This window comes from Salvelinus namaycush, chromosome 4, assembly GCF_016432855.1.
Source record: "Salvelinus namaycush isolate Seneca chromosome 4, SaNama_1.0, whole genome shotgun sequence".
NCBI lineage: Eukaryota > Metazoa > Chordata > Actinopteri > Salmoniformes > Salmonidae > Salvelinus > Salvelinus namaycush.
Window position 1 is genome coordinate 818,267 of NC_052310.1, and position 19,724 is coordinate 837,990.

The 19,724-nt window shown below is 44.1% G+C and overlaps 1 protein-coding gene across 1 annotated transcript in view; it reads left to right on the forward strand.

Moving 5' to 3' along the window:
- Positions 1–5,807: 5,807 nt before the first annotated feature.
- Positions 5,808–19,724, forward strand: part of LOC120045310 (serine palmitoyltransferase 3-like) — a 147,433-nt gene continuing 133,516 nt past the window's right edge. The window contains exons 1-2 of the mRNA XM_038990190.1: positions 5,808–5,849; positions 9,556–9,762. Coding sequence (XP_038846118.1) covers positions 5,808–5,849; positions 9,556–9,762 — 249 coding nt within the window. The remainder of the gene's footprint in view (positions 5,850–9,555; positions 9,763–19,724) is intronic.

The following is a 19,724-nucleotide window of genomic DNA, read 5'->3' on the forward strand; positions in this document are numbered from 1 at the left end:
AGACCAGGGTGGAGGGAAGACCATTCTGGGACAGTATAGGAATAGAGACCAGGGTGGAGGGAAGACCATTCTGAGACAGTATAGGAATAGAGACCAGGGTGGAGGGAAGACCATTCTGAGACAGTATAGGAATAGAGGCCAGGGTGGAGGGAAGACCATTCTGAGACAGTATAGGAATAGAGACCAGGGTGGAGGGAAGGCCATTCTGAGACAGTATAGGAATAGAGACCAGGGTGGAGGGAAGACCATTCTGAGACAGTATAGGAATAGAGACCAGGGTGGAGGGAAGACCATTCTGAGACAGTATAGGAATAGAGACCAGGGTGGAGGGAAGACCATTCTGAGACAGTATAGGAATAGAGACCAGGGTGGAGGGAAGACCATTCTGAGACAGTATAGGAATAGAGACCAGGGTGGAGGGAAGGCCATTCTGAGACAGTATAGGAACAGAGACCAGGGTGGAGGGAAGACGACTCTGAGACAGTATAGGAATAGAGACCAGGGTGGAGGGAAGACCATTCTGAGACAGTATAGGAAAAGAGACCAGGGTGGAGGGAAGACCATTCTGAGACAGTATAGGATTAGAGACCAGGGGGGAGAGAAGACCATTCTGAGACAGTATAGGAATAGAGACCAGGGTGGAGGGAAGACCATTCTGAGACAGTATAGGAATAGAGACCAGGGTGGAGTTAAGACCATCCTGAGACAGTATAGGAATAGAGACCAGGGTGGAGGGAAGACCATTCTGAGACAGTATAGGAATAGAGACCAGGGTGGAGGGAAGACCATTCTGAGACAGTATAGGAATAGAGACCAGGGTGGAGTTAAGACCATCCTGAGACAGTATAGGAATAGAGACCAGGGTGGAGGGAAGACCATTCTGAGACAGTATAGGAATAGAGACCAGGGTGGAGGGAAGACCATTCTGAGACAGTATAGGAATAGAGACCAGGGGGGAGGGAAGACCATTCTGAGACAGTATAGGAATAGAGACCAGGGGGGAGGGAAGGCCATTCTGAGACAGTATAGGAATAGAGACCAGGGTGGAGGAAAGACCATTCTGAGACAGTATAGGAATAGAGACCAGGGTGGAGGGAAGGCCATTCTGAGACAGTATAGGAATAGAGACCAGGGTGGAGTTAAGACCATCCTGAGACAGTATAGGAATAGAGACCAGGGTGGAGGGAAGACCATTCTGAGACAGTATAGGAATAGAGACCAGGGTGGAGGGAAGACGACTCTGAGACAGTATAGGAATAGAGACCAGGGTGGAGGGAAGACCATTCTGAGACAGTATAGGAACAGAGACCAGGGTGGAGGGAAGACCATTCTGAGACAGTATAGGAATAGAGACCAGGGTGGAGGGAAGACCATTCTCAGACAGTATAGGAATAGAGACCAGGGTGGAGGGAAGACCATTCTGAGACAGTATAGGAATAGAGACCAGGGTGGAGGGAAGACCATTCTGAGACAGTATAGGAATAGAGACCAGGGTGGAGGAAAGACCATTCTGAGACAGTATAGGAATAGAGACCAGGGTGGAGGAAAGACCATTCTGAGACAGTATAGGAATAGAGACCAGGGTGGAGGGAAGACCATTCTGAGACAGTATAGGAATAGAGACCAGGGGGGAGGGAAGGCCATTCTGAGACAGTATAGGAATAGAGACCAGGGCGGAGGAAAGACCATTCTGAGACAGTATAGGAATAGAGACCAGGGTGGAGGGAAGGCCATTCTGAGACAGTATAGGAATAGAGACCAGGGTGGAGTTAAGACCATCCTGAGACAGTATAGGAATAGAGACCAGGGTGGAGGGAAGGCCATTCTGAGACAGTATAGGAATAGAGACCAGGGTGGAGTTAAGACCATCCTGAGACAGTATAGGAATAGAGACCAGGGTGGAGGAAAGACCATTCTGAGACAGTATAGGAATAGAGACCAGGGTGGAGGGAAGGCCATTCTGAGACAGTATAGGAATAGAGACCAGGGTGGAGTTAAGACCATCCTGAGACAGTATAGGAATAGAGACCAGGGTGGAGGGAAGGCCATTCTGAGACAGTATAGGAATAGAGACCAGGGTGGAGTTAAGACCATCCTGAGACAGTATAGGAATAGAGACCAGGGTGGAGGGAAGACCATTCTGAGACAGTATAGGAATAGAGACCAGGGGGGAGGGAAGGCCATTCTGAGACAGTATAGGAATAGAGACCAGGGTGGAGGAAAGACCATTCTGAGACAGTATAGGAATAGAGACCAGGGTGGAGGGAAGGCCATTCTGAGACAGTATAGGAATAGAGACCAGGGTGGAGTTAAGACCATCCTGAGACAGTATAGGAATAGAGACCAGGGTGGAGGGAAGACCATTCTGAGACAGTATAGGAATAGAGACCAGGGTGGAGGGAAGACCATTCTGAGACAGTATAGGAATAGAGACCAGGGTGGAGGGAAGACCATTCTGAGACAGTATAGGAATAGAGACCAGGGTGGAGGGAAGACCATTCTGAGACAGTATAGGAATAGAGACCAGGGTGGAGGGAAGACCATTCTGAGACAGTATAGGAACAGAGATCAGGGTGGAGGGAAGGCCATTCTGAGACAGTATAGGAATAGAGACCAGGGTGGAGTTAAGACCATCCTGAGACAGTATAGGAATAGAGACCAGGGTGGAGGGAAGACCATTCTGAGACAGTATAGGAATAGAGACCAGGGTGGAGGGAAGACCATTCTGAGACAGTATAGGAATAGAGACCAGGGTGGAGGGAAGACCATTCTGAGACAGTATAGGAATAGAGACCAGGGTGGAGGGAAGACGTCTCTGAGACAGTATAGGAATAGAGACCAGGGTGGAGGGAAGACCATTCTGAGACAGTATAGGAACAGAGACCAGGGTGGAGGGAAGACCATTCTGAGACAGTATAGGAATAGAGACCAGGGTGGAGGGAAGACCATTCTGAGACAGTATAGGAATAGAGACCAGGGTGGAGGGAAGACCATTCTGAGACAGTATAGGAATAGAGACCAGGGTGGAGGGAAGACGACTCTGAGACAGTATAGGAATAGAGACCAGGGTGGAGGGAAGACCATTCTGAGACAGTATAGGAACAGAGACCAGGGTGGAGGGAAGACCATTCTGAGACAGTATAGGAATAGAGACCAGGGTGGAGGGAAGACCATTCTGAGACAGTATAGGAATAGAGACCAGGGTGGAGGGAAGACGACTCTGAGACAGTATAGGAATAGAGACCGGGGTGGAGGGAAGACCATTCTGAGACAGTATAGGAACAGAGACCAGGGTGGAGGGAAGACCATTCTGAGACAGTATAGGAATAGAGACCAGGGTGGAGGGAAGACCATTCTCAGACAGTATAGGAATAGAGACCAGGGTGGAGGGAAGACCATTCTGAGACAGTATAGGAATAGAGACCAGGGTGGAGGGAAGACCATTCTGAGACAGTATAGGAATAGAGACCAGGGTGGAGGGAAGACCATTCTGAGACAGTATAGGAATAGAGACCAGGGTGGAGGGAAGACCATTCTGAGACAGTATAGGAATAGAGACCAGGGTGGAGGGAAGACCATTCTGAGACAGTATAGGAACAGAGATCAGGGTGGAGGGAAGGCCATTCTGAGACAGTATAGGAATAGAGACCAGGGTGGAGTTAAGACCATCCTGAGACAGTATAGGAATAGAGACCAGGGTGGAGGGAAGACCATTCTGAGACAGTATAGGAATAGAGACCAGGGTGGAGGGAAGACCATTCTGAGACAGTATAGGAATAGAGACCAGGGTGGAGGGAAGACCATTCTGAGACAGTATAGGAATAGAGACCAGGGTGGAGGGAAGACGACTCTGAGACAGTATAGGAATAGAGACCAGGGTGGAGGGAAGACCATTCTGAGACAGTATAGGAACAGAGACCAGGGTGGAGGGAAGACCATTCTGAGACAGTATAGGAATAGAGACCAGGGTGGAGGGAAGACCATTCTGAGACAGTATAGGAATAGAGACCAGGGTGGAGGGAAGACCATTCTGAGACAGTATAGGAATAGAGACCAGGGTGGAGGGAAGACGACTCTGAGACAGTATAGGAATAGAGACCAGGGTGGAGGGAAGACCATTCTGAGACAGTATAGGAACAGAGACCAGGGTGGAGGGAAGACCATTATGAGACAGTATAGGAATAGAGACCAGGGTGGAGGGAAGACCATTCTGAGACAGTATAGGAATAGAGACCAGGGTGGAGGGAAGACCATTCTGAGACAGTATAGGAATAGAGACCAGGGTGGAGGGAAGACCATTCTGAGACAGTATAGGAACAGAGATCAGGGTGGAGGGAAGACCACCCAGTAGACTAACAACAACTCAAGGCAATTTGACAGAGAGACAGTGTGAGCTGGGCATTGTCACTCAAACATCTCTCTCTCTCTCGCTCTCTTTCTTTTTTTCTTTCTCTCTCTCTCTCCTTTCCCTTTATTTTGTCTCTCTCTCTCTCTCTCCTTTCTCTCTTTCTCCTTTCTCTTTCTTTTTCTCTCTCTCTTGGTGCCTCTATCTCTCTGTCTCTTCGTCTGCAGTATTGCCTCAAGGAGAGTATACGGTTTAGTTTTCAGAGGAGCAGACAGATACTGATTTACTACACCAGAGAATAATCTAATAGAAAAGACCACTGCAGAGATAGTCACCTTAGCCAGGTCTAAACCAGTTCAATATTACTATAGACCACACCTTTAACAGTGCTCTCAATGGCTCTTGCATACAGCCCTAGATATTGCGCAAGATGGTTGCTGTACTCTATTCAAAGTACATGTGGTCTACTGCTGTGTAGTGCACTTTTTCTATTTCCTATATCCATAGCCTACAGGCTTATATGGTTGTGATGTGTCACCAACCTCTTACACTTATACAGTAACTTGGCTGTAATAAAACAGTCACAGAAACGTTGTCTGTCATTTCACACTATCGCGTCTCTTTTCTCATTTGGTTTGAAGCAGTCACTACAAGTAGTATTGTTTTCATTGCTTCCTGTATTTGTGTAAATGAGTAACCTAACACACAGTATCACACCCTATACCAATGTCCCAAATGCCACCCTTATCCCCTTTATAGTGCACTACTTTTGACCAGGGACCATAGAGCTCAGTGTCAAAGTTGTGCACTATATAGGGAATAGGGTGCTCTTTCGGACAGTTATTTTAATTTTATACTATAATAGAGAAGTGAAAGGTAGCACCCTGAAACCAGAGTAATGATAACAGATACATTTGACCCCGTGCTTTACTATTAAGTCCAAACTACTGTTGAATTCTTTGAGCAGCCTTAGGTCTGGTGACAACACATATTTACAAACTACATTATATTTCTACGGTTGACAGCCTATCACAAGTTTAGGAAAATGGAATGTACATTTTTCTTCAAATTGGATTTTTCAGATTGAGAAGTCTAAGCATTGTTTAACCAGCTGCTTCCTCAATATCTCTTTCACAGCGTGGAGATGAGATTCGTAGTTTTGTGTACACAATAATAGGAGGGTTGTGCGTGGGTTAGGTTTCCAAAGAGACCTGTAAGTGTCACATAACTCTGGTCCGGGGCGTTACGTCTGGCTTGTTGATGCAGTGCTATCAACCCACACGTAACGTCATGGACCAGAGCTACCTGTAAGTGCTGATTATAAGTCACCTTTGCCGTAATGACCCAAGTAAGGTAAACCGGTTTCATACCCGGGCTGAAACTCATTCACCGCTGCTGGGGGGGTGAAAAAACACTTCCTACTTATTCACTCAGTGTTCACCATATCTTCTCCTGACTAGATATGGCTCGAACTACAGCCCCTGTGCCCAACGGAAACCTCAAGGTACAACTGAACGGGAATAATTTAAAAAACGCGAATTGTAAGAAAAATGGATATCACAATAAGGCACAGGTATGTAGAATTACTGGCGAGTAGATGACATGGGGCGTTTTCTTTGAGCAGCCTAACTTTTATTCTTTGTAAAAAAAAAAAAATAGCGAGAAACTCCCTCAAAACGAAACAAATATCAACCGTATGCTAGGTGTAATAATGTAGGCTCTGTTGCCGAGTTAGTGGCACTTGTTATATGTTGACACTGGCTACATGATGCGTAGCGCTGCCTAGTATCTCAGGATCGCACTTGTTGATGCAGGCCGGTATAGCTAGTTAGCTACATTATGGCCCACCTCGCATCACCTCATCTTTTTCCCGCAGTCGGACTAGCCAAGAAGCACATGGAATCGGACATTTCAAGCCACATTTCAAAACATATTTTATAGGTGGTTTGAAATATATAAATCTGATTCCTGTTCATGCATCTTGTGTCTGAACGGTCACATCTGATTTATTTGCACTCACATTTTTTTTGGGGGGGGGGGGATTGTTATTTGGCATATCTTGTCGTTTGCTACCTAGCTAGTTACTGTTGTGTTGACAGTTTGACAAGAACGTGTGGTAGCTAACTAGCTAGCTTGTTAATTGTTTAGAAACAAATGAGTGAATGTGCTAGCAAACTAAACAGCACACTAGTTGACTGTTGCGGCCGGTCCCAAAAAAATGACTCGTTTTTAAAGTTGTATCATCCTTTTTGAGGCTTTAAACGTGTTCTTACACTATGATTTTGAACACTTTTAAAGTAACTAGGAGACTTAGTTTGCTCTAAACATAACTTCCTGAGTGAGTACCATCACCTACCAGCCTACTGTAGTGAGCCCAAACACCCCATTACCATGACAACTAGCCTAGCCATGTCAGAAAGTGACTACAGTCTGAACTAGGGATTTTTTGGACAGTTCAAGTACTAAAATGGTTACTTGAGTCATTTTCTTTTCTTCTCCATTATATTGTAATGAAACAGGCAGGGAGCAGGTCTCGAACACTCGACCTCTTAGCCCGAGGTCCGGCGCGCTATCGACTGTGCCGCAAAAGCATGCTCAAACGGCCGCGCTTATAAACCCAGGGTCGTTACAATATTTTTTGAACACAAAGGCGCAAGTGGGGGAAAAAAATAAATGTGCGCATGTATCTATCTATATGCCAAATTATCATAACCATTACAGATAAATCCACATTTTGTAAATTGCCCCATATATATATTCAGGTAATTAAAAAGTGCCATTTAAGATTAATTTATTGAAACCCTCAATATCAACTGGTTATATTATATCGTGGAAGACAATATTTAAAAAAGCAGTAACCTCAGCAATGGTGCTTTGATGTAGAAGCCTATGGCTGTGCAATGACATAGCATTGTTTGGTTAATTTAGCAGACAATATGCTCTTATTTCTTCAGCCCTTATCACAGTCAAGACACACCTACACTACCGGTCAAAAGTGTTTTAGAACACCTACTCATTCAAGGGTTTTTCTTTATTTTTTACTATTTTCTACATTGTAGAATAATAATTGAGACATCAACACTATTAAATAACACATATGGAATCATGTAGTAACCAAAAAAAGTGTTAAACAAATCAAAATAGATTTTAGATTCTTCAAAGTAGCCACTCTTTGCCTTGATGACAGCTTTGCACACTGTGCACACAATAAATAAAATGATGTAATATAACAGAATAAAACAACAGAATATATTCCCAAATTTAAAAAGTTGCCAGGGTGAAGTGATGCGCATCCCTTGCCTGTAACAGCTATTCTCCAAGAGAGAACATTTGAAACGGGGCTCAATCTGGCCAGATGAAAGACCTTTTTTTTTACAGGGTTTACAGTTTTCTTTTGGATATACAGATGTTCAATTTGGTTTATTCTACCTGTTCTTTGGAATTTTTAAAAAATTGATGAACAATTCCACACTGAACACTGACATACAGTGCCTTCGTAAAGTATTCTGACCCCTTGACTTATTCCACATTTTGTTACGTTACAGCCTTATCCTAAAATGTAGATTTTTTTTTGATCCATCTACACACAATACCCCATATTGACAGCAAAAACGGGTTTAGACATTTTGCTAATTTATTGTTAATTTAAAAAACAGAACTATCACATTTACTTAAGTATTCAGACCCTTTACCCAGTTCTTTGTTGAAGCACCTTTGGCAGAGATTACAGCCTTGAGTCTTCTTGGGGATGACGCTACAAGCTCGGCACACCTGTATTTGGGGAGTTTCTTCCATTCTTCTGTGCAGATCCTCTCAAGCTCTGTCAGGTTGGATGGGGAGCGTCGCTGCACAGGTCTCTCCAGAGATGTTCGATCGGGATCAAGTCTGGGCTCTGGCTGGGCCACTAAAAGACATTCAGAGACTTGTCCTGAAGCCACTCCTGCGTTGTCTTGGCTGTGTGCTTAGGGTCGTTGTCCTGCTGGAAGGTGAATCTTCACCCCAGTCTGAGGTCTTCTCTGGAGCAGGTTTTCATCAAGGATTTCTCTGTACTTTGGTCTGTTCATCTTTCCATCGATCCTGACTAGTCTCCCAGTTCTTGTCGCTGAAAAACATCCCCACAGTACTGCAACCACCATTCTTCTCCGTAGGGATGGTGCCAGGTTTCCTCCAGATGTGACACTTGGCATTCAGGGCAAAGAGTTCAATCTTGGTTTCATCAGACCAGAGAATCTTGTTTCTAATGGTCTGAGAGTCCTTTAGGTGCCTTTTGTCAAACTCCAAGCCGGCTGTCGTGCCTTTTACTGAGGAGTGGCTTCCATCTAGCAACTCTACTTTAAAGGCCTGATTGGTGGTGCTGCAGAGATGGTTGTCCTTCTGGAAGTTTCTCCCATCTCCACAGAGGAACTCTAGAGCTCTGTCAGAGTGACCATCGGGTTCTTGGTCACCTCCCTGACCAAGGCCCTTCTCCCCTGAATGCTCAGTTTGGCCGGGCGGCCAGCTCTAGGAACAGTCTTGGTGGTCCCAAACTTCTTCCATTTTAAGAATGATGGAGGCCACTGTGCTCTTAGGGACCTTTAATGATGCAGACATTTTTTGGTACCCTTCCCCGGATCTGTGCCTCTATACAATCCTGTCTCAGAGATCTTTGGACAATTCCTTCAACTGCATGGCTTGGTTTTTGCTCTGACATGCATTGTCAACTGTGGGACCTTATATAGACAGCTTGTGTGCCTTTCCAAATCATGTCCAATGAATTGATTTTACCACAGGTGGAGTCCAATCAAGTTGTAGAAACATCTCAAGGATGATCAATGAAAACAGGATGCACCTGAGCTCCATTTCGAGTCTCATAGCAAAGGGTCTGAATACTTATGTAAATAAAGCAATTCTGTTTTTTATTTTTAATACATTTGCAAAAATGTAACAACGTGTTTTTGCTTTGTCATGGGGTATTTTTTTGTAGATTGATGAGAGAAACAATTATTTCATGCATTTTAGAATAAAGCTGTAACGTAACAAAATGTGGAAAAAGTGAAGGACTTGTTACTCTGACTGTTGTTGTTACCATGACTGTTTTTGTGTAGTTTCCATGACTGTTGTTTGTGTGTAGTTAACCTGACTGGTGTTGTTGTTGTTGTTTGTGTGTAGTTACCCTGACTGTTGTTGTTTGTGTGTATTTAACCTGACTGGTGTTGCTCTTCTTCCTCTAGAAAAACAGCACAGCACATAGTGCTGGGCCCCCCTCCAGTCGGCAGAGGTTTCAGAGACCAGAATCCTTTGAGCAGGCTCCCATGTACGTAGCCGTGATGACATACCTGGGGTTCGGCATCGTCACACTGTTCGGATACTTCAGGGACTTCCTCAGAGCAGTAGGACTGGAGAAATGTCACATCGCCAGGGAGAGAGAGGAGCAGAAGGTAGAGATATACAGGACCAGTCAAAAGTTTGGACACACCTACTCATTCAAGGGTTTTTCTTTATTTTTACTATTTTCTACTTTGTAGAATAATAGTGAAGACATCAAAACTATGAAATAACACATATGGAACCATGTAGTAACCAAAAACCTTTGAATGAGTAGAGGTGTCCAAACTTTTGAATGGTACTATATATATATTGTTTTAAAATATATTTTTCTTCCTCCCGAGTGGTGCAGTGGTCTAAGGCACTGCATCGCAGTGCTAGCTGTGCCACTAGAGATCCTGGTTTGAGTCCAGGTTCTATCGCAGCCGGTCGTGACCGGGAGCGCCATGGGGCGATGCACAATTGGCCCAGCGTCGTCCGGGTTGGGGGAGGGTTTGGCCGGCAGCGATGTTCTTGTACCATCGCGCAATAGTGACTCCTGTGACGCGCCGGGCGCAATGCACGCTGACACGGTCGCCAAGTGCACGTTGTTTCCTCCGACACATTGGTGCGGCAGGCTTCCGGGTTAAGTGGGCAAAAAGCAATGCGGTTTGGCTGGGTTGTGTTTCAAAGGACACACGGCTCTCGATCTTCGCCTCTTCCGAGTCCGTACGGGAGTTGCAGCGATGAGACAACACAAATGGATATCATGAAATTGGGGGAGAAAATTATTATAATTTTTTCCCCTATTTTCCTATAACCCACCCCTCCCCTAATTGGAGTAAACTAATGGACAACAACACTTAGGCTTCTACTTCAAGCTTAGGCTGTCACACCCTGGCCTTAGTTATCTTTGTTTTCTTTATTATTTTAGTTAGGTCAGGGTGTGACATGGGGGATGTATGTGTTTTTGTATTGTCTAGGGTTTTTTGTATGTTTATGGGGCAGTGTTCAGTCTAGGTGTTTGTATGTCTATGGTTGCCTAGATTGGTTCTCAATTAGAGACAGCTGTCTATCGTTGTCTCTGATTGGGAGCCATATTTAGGCAGCCATAGTCATTAGGTAGTTTGTGGGTGATTGTCTATGTCTTTGCGTTAGTTGCTTGTGTCTGCACTTTCGTTTTATAGCTTCACGGTCGTTTATTGTTTTTGTATAGTTTGTCAGTGTTCGTTTCGTGTTCGTCTTCGGTAATAAAATAAGATGTATTGTTATCACGCTGCGCCTTGGTCCTCCTCTCTTCATTGTTACGACGATTGTGACATAGGCTTAGAAGGCATGAGGACTGCAGATGTGGCCAGGGCAATAAATTGCAATGCCCGTACTGTGAGATGCCTAAGACAGCGCTACAGGGAGACTGGACAGACAAACCCACTGTCGCTGGACCAGACAGGACTGGCAAAAAGTGTTCTTCACTGACGAGTCGCGGTTTTGTCTCACCAGGGATGATGGTCGGATTCGCGTTTATCGTAGAAGGAATGAGCGTTACACCGAGGCCTGTACTCTGGAGCGGGATCGATTTGGAGGTGGAGGGTCCGTCATGGTCTGGGGCGGTGTGTCACAGCATCATCGGACTGAGCTTGTTGTCATTGCAGGCAATCTCAACGCTGTGCGTTACAGGGAAGACATCCTCCTCCCTCATGTGGTACCCTTCCTGCAGACTCATCCTGACATGACCCTCCAGCATGACAATGCCACCAGCCATACTGCTCGTTCTGTGTGTGATTTCCTGCAAGACAGGAATGTCAGTGTTCTGCCATGGCCAGTGAAGAGCCCTGATCTTAATCCCATTGAGCACGTCTGGGACCTGTTGGATCGGAGGGTGAGGGCCATACCCCCCAGAAATGTCCGGGAACTTGGAGGTGCCTTGGTGGAAGAGTGGGGTAACATCTCACAGCAAGAACTGGCAAAAAATGTAGCTAGACTCTCTTACCCGTCTACATGGATGAACGCTTCTCCCTCTCGGTCATGGTTGCCCTTAGTTTGAAGATGTAATCCGGAGACAGGTGTTTTAGACAACGGTCTTCCTTCTTCTCTTTTGGACTCTCCGCATTTGGCAATCATCTCTCTGCTTCCACAGGGAATTCCACTGAATTCAAAACTCTACTTCTTTGGTGACAACGACACCGTTTCTACCCACCACTGTCAACAGAAGACTCTACAATGTCAATTTTTTTTATTTATTTTTAACCTAAATCAGGGAATTTCTTATTGTCTGATTCATTTTCAGAATGAACCAGCGGGAAGTTTCCTGAATATTTCCGTGGCTAAACCAACTCGGCTCTTAAAACCTTTTCTCAATAGGGGGTGCTGTTTTCACTTTGTAAAAATTTCGTTCCCAAATTAAACTGCCTCGTACTCAATTCTTGCTCGTACAATATGCATATTATTATTACTATTGGATAGAAAACACTCTCTAGTTTCTAAAACCGTTTGAATTATATCTGTGAGTAAAACAGAACTCGAGTTGGAGCAAACTTCCTGTCAGGAAGTGAGAAATCTGAAATCAGGCAGACTGTTCTAGGGTCAGTTTATTAATTTGCATGTCTTCTATTGGTCGACATGCACTGCATAGGCCTTCCCCTAGATGTCAGCAAGCGGTGAGAATTGGAATGGTGTTGCTAGGCAGATCTGAGGCCATATAAAGGGTTTTGGAACGTGGGGTCCACTCTTTTCAACATTCGCCATGACGCAAGACAGACCTCAGGATGGCGTTCTGGAAAGCTCTCGTTATAGGAGTTAGATATATCCGGCTCTGATTTTATTCGATATAGGTGTTAAAGACATCATAATGTTGTTATTTTAAACCGAGTTATATCAGTTTATATCAGTATATTGCGATTTTCGGATATTTCTTTGTGCTGCGTTATAGTGAGTTGGGCACGTCTTCGCCACATGGCTAATGTTTACTGCTAATTCCAAAGTTGAAGGCGACAATCTACAACCGAGCAACGATTCTTCTGGACAAAGGACAACTTGCCCAAGATTCTGATGAAAGCTCATCAAAAAGTAAGAACTATTTATGATGTTAATTCGTTGTTCTGTTGAAAAATGTCAAACTACTATTCCGCCATTAATTTCGGTGCGGTCTCGCTTTAACGCACGCTGTATGTCGTAGTAACGTTAATTTTAAAAATCTAACACAGCGGTTGCATTAACCTGTCTCGCCCCCCCCGTTCCGCTAGCGGAACTCCTCCCACATTCCACTGAAAAGGCAGAGCGCGAAATTCAAAAAATATTTTTTTAGAAATATTTAACTTTCACACATTAACAAGTCCAATACAGCTAATGAAAGATACACATCTTGTGAATCCAGCCAACATGTCCGATTTTTTAAATGTTTTACAGGGAAAACACAATATATATTTATGTTAGCTCACCAACAAATAGAAAAAAGCACAGACATTTTTCACAGCACAGGTAGCATGCACAAAGCCAACCTAACTAACCTAGAACCAACCTAACTAACCTAGAAACAACTCCCTCAGATGACAGTCCTATAACATGTTACACAATAAATCTATGTTTTGTTCAAAAAATTTGCATATTTGAGCTATAAATCAGTTTTACATTACTGCTACCATCATAGCTACAGTCAGAAATAGCACGGGAGTAGCCAGAGTAAATACAGACACCAACGTCAACTACCTAATTACTCATCATAAAACATTTCAGAGAAATATATGGTGGATAGCAAATGAAAGACAAAGATCTTGTGAATAAAGCCAATATTTCCGATTTTTGAAGTGTTTTACAGCGAAAACACAATATATCGTTATATTAGCTTACTACAATAGCTATCACACAACAGCATTGATTCAAGGCAAACGGTAGCGATAGCACAGTTCGACAGATATATGAAATAGCATCCCAAATTGGGTCCTTATCTTTGTTGATCTTCCATCAGAATGTTGTACAAGGGGTCCTTTGTTCAGAACCGTCTTTGTTTGGATCCAGAACGAACTATTTCCCTCTTGAATTAGCAAGCACACTGGCCGTGCGGCGCTAACCTCTCCTTCTTGAACAAATTCCTCCAACGCATCACGTCTAAAGTCCCGAATAAATTTCAATAATATAATTAAACTATATTGAAAAAACATACTTTAGGATGATATTGTGACATGTATCAAATAAAATCGAAGCCGGAGATCATATTCACCTATAACGACGGTTTTCCAGGAGGCGATTCCAGGTCCAACTTCGCGCCTTCCAAAAAAAAATAATGGCGGACCTCTCACTCCAAGAGGTTGTATTCAATCCCAGAACGAGATAATCAAGTCATTTCTGCTCTCACTTCCGCATGACACCCAGGGGAAGGTGTATGACGTGTTTCTACAGTCATAAGTGACATGCCCTTTTATAGACAAGCTCTTGAAGAGAGACCTCGCTTTTGGAAATCTCACTTCCGGATAGGAAATGGGCTGTAAAAAGAGTTCTGTTTCACTTAGAGAAATAATTAGAACGGTTTTAGAAACTAGAGAGTGTTTTCTATCCAATATTAATAATAATATGCATATTGTACGAGCAAGAATTGAGTACGAGGCCGTTTAAATTTTGAACGATTTTCCCCAAAAGTGAAAACAGCACCCCCTATCCTCAACAGGTTTTAAGAACTAATGTATCTTTCATTTGCTGTCCAACCTGTATTTTTTAGTCAAGTTTATGATTAGTTACTGATTAGATTAGGTGCCTCTCCCAAGATTTCTCCCGACATTTTGTTTGCATTTTGGCTACTATTCATATTGTATAACCACGATTTGTGCCGCTAAATATGCACATTTTCGAACAAACTCTATATGTATTGTGTAATATGATGTTATAGGACTGTCATCTGAAGAAGTTTGAGAAGGTTAGTGAAAAAATGAATATCTTTTGCTGGTTTATTCGTTATCGCTATTGTTGGCTTGAATCAATGCTGTTGTGTGGTTGGCTATTGTAGTAAGCTAATATAATGCTATATTGTGTTTTCGCTGTAAAACACTTAAAAAATCTGAAATATTGGCTGGATTCACAAGATCTTTGTCTTTCATTTGCTGTACGCTGTGTATTTTTCATAAATGTTTTATGATGAGTATTTAGGTAATTCACGTTGGTCTCTGTAGTTATTCTAGTTGCTTTGGTGAGAGTTGTGATGGTGGCTGCAATGTAAAACTATGATTTATACCTGAAATATGCACATTTTTCTAACAAAACATATGCTATACAATAAATATGTTATCAGACTGTCATCTGATGAAGTTGTTTCTTGGTTAGTGACTATTTATATCTTTATTTGGTCGAATTTGTGATAGCTACCTATGCAGGAAAAAAATGGTGGAGAAAAAAAAGTTGTGTCTTTTGCTATCGTGGTTAGCTAATAGAAATACATATTGTGTCTTCCCTGTAAAACATTTTAAAAATCAGAAATGATGGCTGGATTCACAAGATGTGTATCTTTCATCTGGTGTCCTGGACTTGTGATTTAATGATATTTAGATGCTAGTATTTACTTGTGGCGCTATGCTAGGCTATGCTAGTCAGCTTTTTTACTGATGAGGGTGCTCCCGGATCCGGGATTGTGTGCAAGTAGAAGTTAATTCAACAATTTTATTTACAGATGACATACAAGTTTATTGTTAAGGCACATGAAAGTTCACATGTTCCAGAAGGCATTTATGCCAAAACATGCATTTTGGTAAAAAAAAAAAAAAAAAAAGTTTATTAAAATGCTTCTGCTGAAGTAGAGACGTGCAACATACGCTAAGCTTGAGTTAGCGTTTTTCACACTTAGCCGACATTCTTATCCAGAGTTTTGAGGGCCACCATTGGTAGAAAGACGCTATGTAATCTAAATCCGTTATTATGTACAATTAATTAAAATAAATCCATATCAGTCATTTTGTTTCAGGAACTCATGTAAATCTGAAAAGGACATGGAGTTAAAGCTCTCTCATTCAGTTTTTTTTCTTTCTTTCCTTCTTGTTGTTGTTTAATAATCTACTGAGTCACAACGGGTGCCAGAGGACCCAGAGGACTAGATCTGGTCTGGTGTTAATGAACTCTCAGTGGATTGCTCTGCTCTGTTCTCCTCAGAGACGGAACGGAAGATCTCCATCTTGGAAAATAATAAGGGCAAAATGATTTTAGTCATGATTCCTTTGTCTTCTCCTCCTACCTTTAAAAAAAAAAAAAAATAGTATTTTAGCTTTATTTAGCCAGAAACAGATGGAAGGAGGCACTCTCTGTCCTTAGAGAATTGTGGCCTGCTTTTTGTAAACTGTTGTAGTGGTACTTACAATACTGGTGATATGTGGTTGTTTAGCCTACTTTAGTTGAATGTTGCTAAGTCACTCAGACGTGTGTGTGTGTGTGTGTGTGTGTGTGTGTGTGTGTGTGTGTGTGCAGACAATCTGCTCTAATGTGCTCTCTCTGTTTGACATGGTTGTCTTTACGAGGTCTCTCTAGGGGACTACTTTATGTATCCTCTGTCCCTGAATAACACTCTTCACTGCATCTCACACACACACACACACACACACACACACACACACACACACACACACACACACACACACACACACACACAGCTGTGTTCTGCCCTGTTCTGTTGTGTTCTGCCCTGTTCTGCTGTGTTCTGTCCTGTTCTGCTGTGTTCTGCCCTGTTCTGCTGTGTTCTGCCCTGTTCTGCTGTGTTCTGCCCTGTTCTGCTGTGTTCTGCCCTGTTCTGCTGTGTTCTGTCCTGTTCTGCTGTGTTCTGTCCTGTTCTGCTGTGTTCTGTCCTGCTGTGTTCTGTCCTGTTCTGCCGTGTTCTGTCCTGTTCTGCTGTGTTCTGCTGTGTTCTGTCCTGTTCTGCTGTGTTCTGTCCTGTTCTGCTGTGTTCTGTCCTGTTCTGCTGTGTTCTGTCCTGTTCTGCTGTTTTCTGTTCTGTTCTGCCCTGTTCTGCTGTGTTCTGCCCTGTTCTGCTGTGTTCTGTCCTGTTCTGCTGTGTTCTGTTCTGCTCTGCTGTGTTCTGTTCTGCTCTGCTGTGTTCTGTCCTGTTCTGCTGTGTTCTGTTCTGTTCTGCTGTGTTCTGTTCTGCTCTTTTCTGTCCTGTTCTGCTGTGTTCTGCTGTGTTCTGCCCTGTTCTGCTGTGTTCTGCCCTGTTCTGCCCTGTTCTGTCCTGTTCTGCTGTGTTCTGTCCTGTTCTGCTGTGTTCTGCCCTGTTCTGCTGTGTTCTGCCCTGTTCTGTCCTGTTCTGCTGTGTTCTGTTCTGCTCTGCTGTGTTCTGTCCTGTTCTGCTGTGTTCTGTCCTGTTCTGCTGTGTTCTGTTCTGTTCTGCTGTGTTCTGTTCTGCTCTTTTCTGTCCTGTTCTGCTGTGTTCTGCCCTGTTCTGCTCTGCTGTGTTCTGCCCTGTTCTGCTGTGTTCTGCCCTGTTCTGCCGTGTTCTGCTGTGTTCTGCCCTGTTCTGCTGTGTTCTGCCCTGTTCTGCCCTGTTCTGCCCTGTTCTGCCCTGTTCTGCTGTGTTCTGCCCTGTTCTGCTGTGTTCTGTCCTGTTCTGCTGTGTTCTGTCCTGTTCTGCTGTGTTCTGTTCTGCTGTGTTCTGTTCTGCTGTGTTCTGTTCTGCTGTGTTCTGTTCTGCTGTGTTCTGTTCTGTTCTGCTGTGTTCTGTTCTGCTGTGTTCTGTCCTGTTCTGCTGTGTTCTGTCCTGTTCTGCTGTGTTCTGTCCTGTTCTGCTGTGTTCTGTCCTGTTCTGCTGTGTTCTGTCCTGTTCTGCTGTGTTCTGTTCTGTTCTGCCCTGTTCTGCTGTGTTCTGCCCTGTTCTGCTGTGTTCTGTCCTGCTCTGCTGTGTTCTGTTCTGCTCTGCTGTGTTCTGTTCTGCTCTGCTGTGTTCTGTTCTGTTCTGCTGTGTTCTGTCCTGTTCTGCTGTGTTCTGTTCTGTTCTGCTGTGTTCTGTTCTGCTCTTTTCTGTCCTGTTCTGCTGTGTTCTGTCCTGTTCTGCTGTGTTCTGCCCTGTTCTGCTGTGTTCTGCCCTGTTCTGTCCTGTTCTGCTGTGTTCTGTCCTGCTCTGCTGTGTTCTGTCCTGCTCTGCTGTGTTCTGTCCTGTTCTGCTGTGTTCTGTTCTGTTCTGCTGTGTTCTGTTCTGCTCTTTTCTGTCCTGTTCTGCTGTGTTCTGCCCTGTTCTGCTGTGTTCTGCCCTGTTCTGCCGTGTTCTGCTGTGTTCTGCCCTGTTCTGCCCTGTTCTGCCCTGTTCTGCTGTGTTCTGCCCTGTTCTGCTGTGTTCTGTCCTGTTCTGCTGTGTTCTGTCCTGTTCTGCTGTGTTCTGTCCTGTTCTGCTGTGTTCTGTCCTGTTCTGCTGTGTTCTGTTCTGTTCTGCTGTGTTCTGTTCTGCTGTGTTCTGTTCTGTTCTGCTGTGTTCTGTCCTGTTCTGCTGTGTTCTGTCCTGTTCTGCTGTGTTCTGTCCTGTTCTGTTCTGTTCTGCTGTGTTCTGCTGTGTTCTGTCCTGTTCTGCTGTGTTCTGTCCTGTTCTGCTGTGTTCTGTCTTCTGTCCTGTTCTGCTGTGTTCTGTCTTCTGTCCTGTTCTGCTGTGTTCTGTCCTGTTCTGTCCTGTTCTGCTGTGTTCTGTCCTGTTCTGTTCTGTTCTGTTCTGCTGTGTTCTGTCCTGTTCTGCTGTGTTCTGTCCTGTTCTGTCCTGTTCTGCTGTGTTCTGCCCTGTTCTGCTGTGTTCTGTTCTGCTGGAAATGATTTGCACTTTTCGCACCAAAGTACATTCATCTCTAGGCAACAGAATGAGTCTCTTCCCTGAGCGCTATGACAGTTGCGTGGTCCCATGGTATTTATACTTGCGTACTATTGTTTGTACAGATGAACGTGGTACCTTCAGGCATTTGGAAATTGCTCCCAAGAATGAGCCAGACTTGTGGAGGTCTACAATTCTTTTTCTGAGGTCTTGGCTGATTTCTTTTGATTTCCCCATGATGTCAAGCAAAAAGGCACTGAGTTTGAAGGTAGGCCTTGAAATACATCCACAGGTACACCTCCAATTGACTCAAATGATGTCAATTAGCCTATCAGAAGCTTCTAAAGCCATGACATAATTTTCTGGAATTTTCCAAGCTGTTTAAAGGCACAGTCAACTTAGTGTATGTAAACTTCTGACCCACTGGAATTGTGATACAGTGAATTATAAGGGAAATAATCTGTCTGTAAACAATTGTTGGAAAAATGACTTGTGTCATGCACAAAGTAGATGTCCTACCCGACTTGCCAAAACTATAGTTTGTTAACAAGAAATTTGTAGAGTGGTTGAAAAACGAGTTTTAATGACTCCAACCTAAGTGTATGTAAACTTCTGACTTCCAACTGTATGTGCCATGTAGTTATAACTCTGTGCTGTGACAATGAACCTGTTTTCAATAGGTCCTGCTGTGTTCTGCCCTGCTCTATTCTGCCATGTTCTGCTCTATTCTGCCATGTTCTGCTCTGTTCTGCTGTGTTCTGCCCTGTTCTGCCTTGGTCTGTTCTGCTGTGTTCTGCCCTGTTCTGCCTTGGTCTGTTCTGCTGTGTTCTGCCCTGCTCTGTTCTGCCATGTTCTGCTCTGTTCTGCCATGTTCTGCTCTGTTCTGCTGTGTTCTGCCCTGTTCTGCCATGTTCTGCTCTGTTCTGCTGTGTTCTGCCCTGTTCTGCCATGTTCTGCTCTGTTCTGCCATGTTCTGCCATGTTCTGCTGTGTTCTGCTGTGTTCTGCCTTGGTCTGTTCTGCTGCGTTCTGCCCTGTTCTGCCTTGGTCCTAATGGAGCTCTTTGAACATAGCTGTTAGATCAGAAGCTCTAAAAAAAACGATTTTTGCCAACAGCACCATATCTAGTCCACTCCTCTTACAGTGATCACCCACGTATAGTCATGGGTTACAGTGATCACCCACGTATAGTCATGGGTTACAGTGATCACCCACGTATAGTCATGGGTTACAGTGATCACCCACGTATAGTCATGGGTTACAGTGATCACCCACGTCTAGTCTTGGGTTACAGTGATCACCCACGTCTAGTCTTGGGTTACAGTGATCACCCACGTCTAGTCAT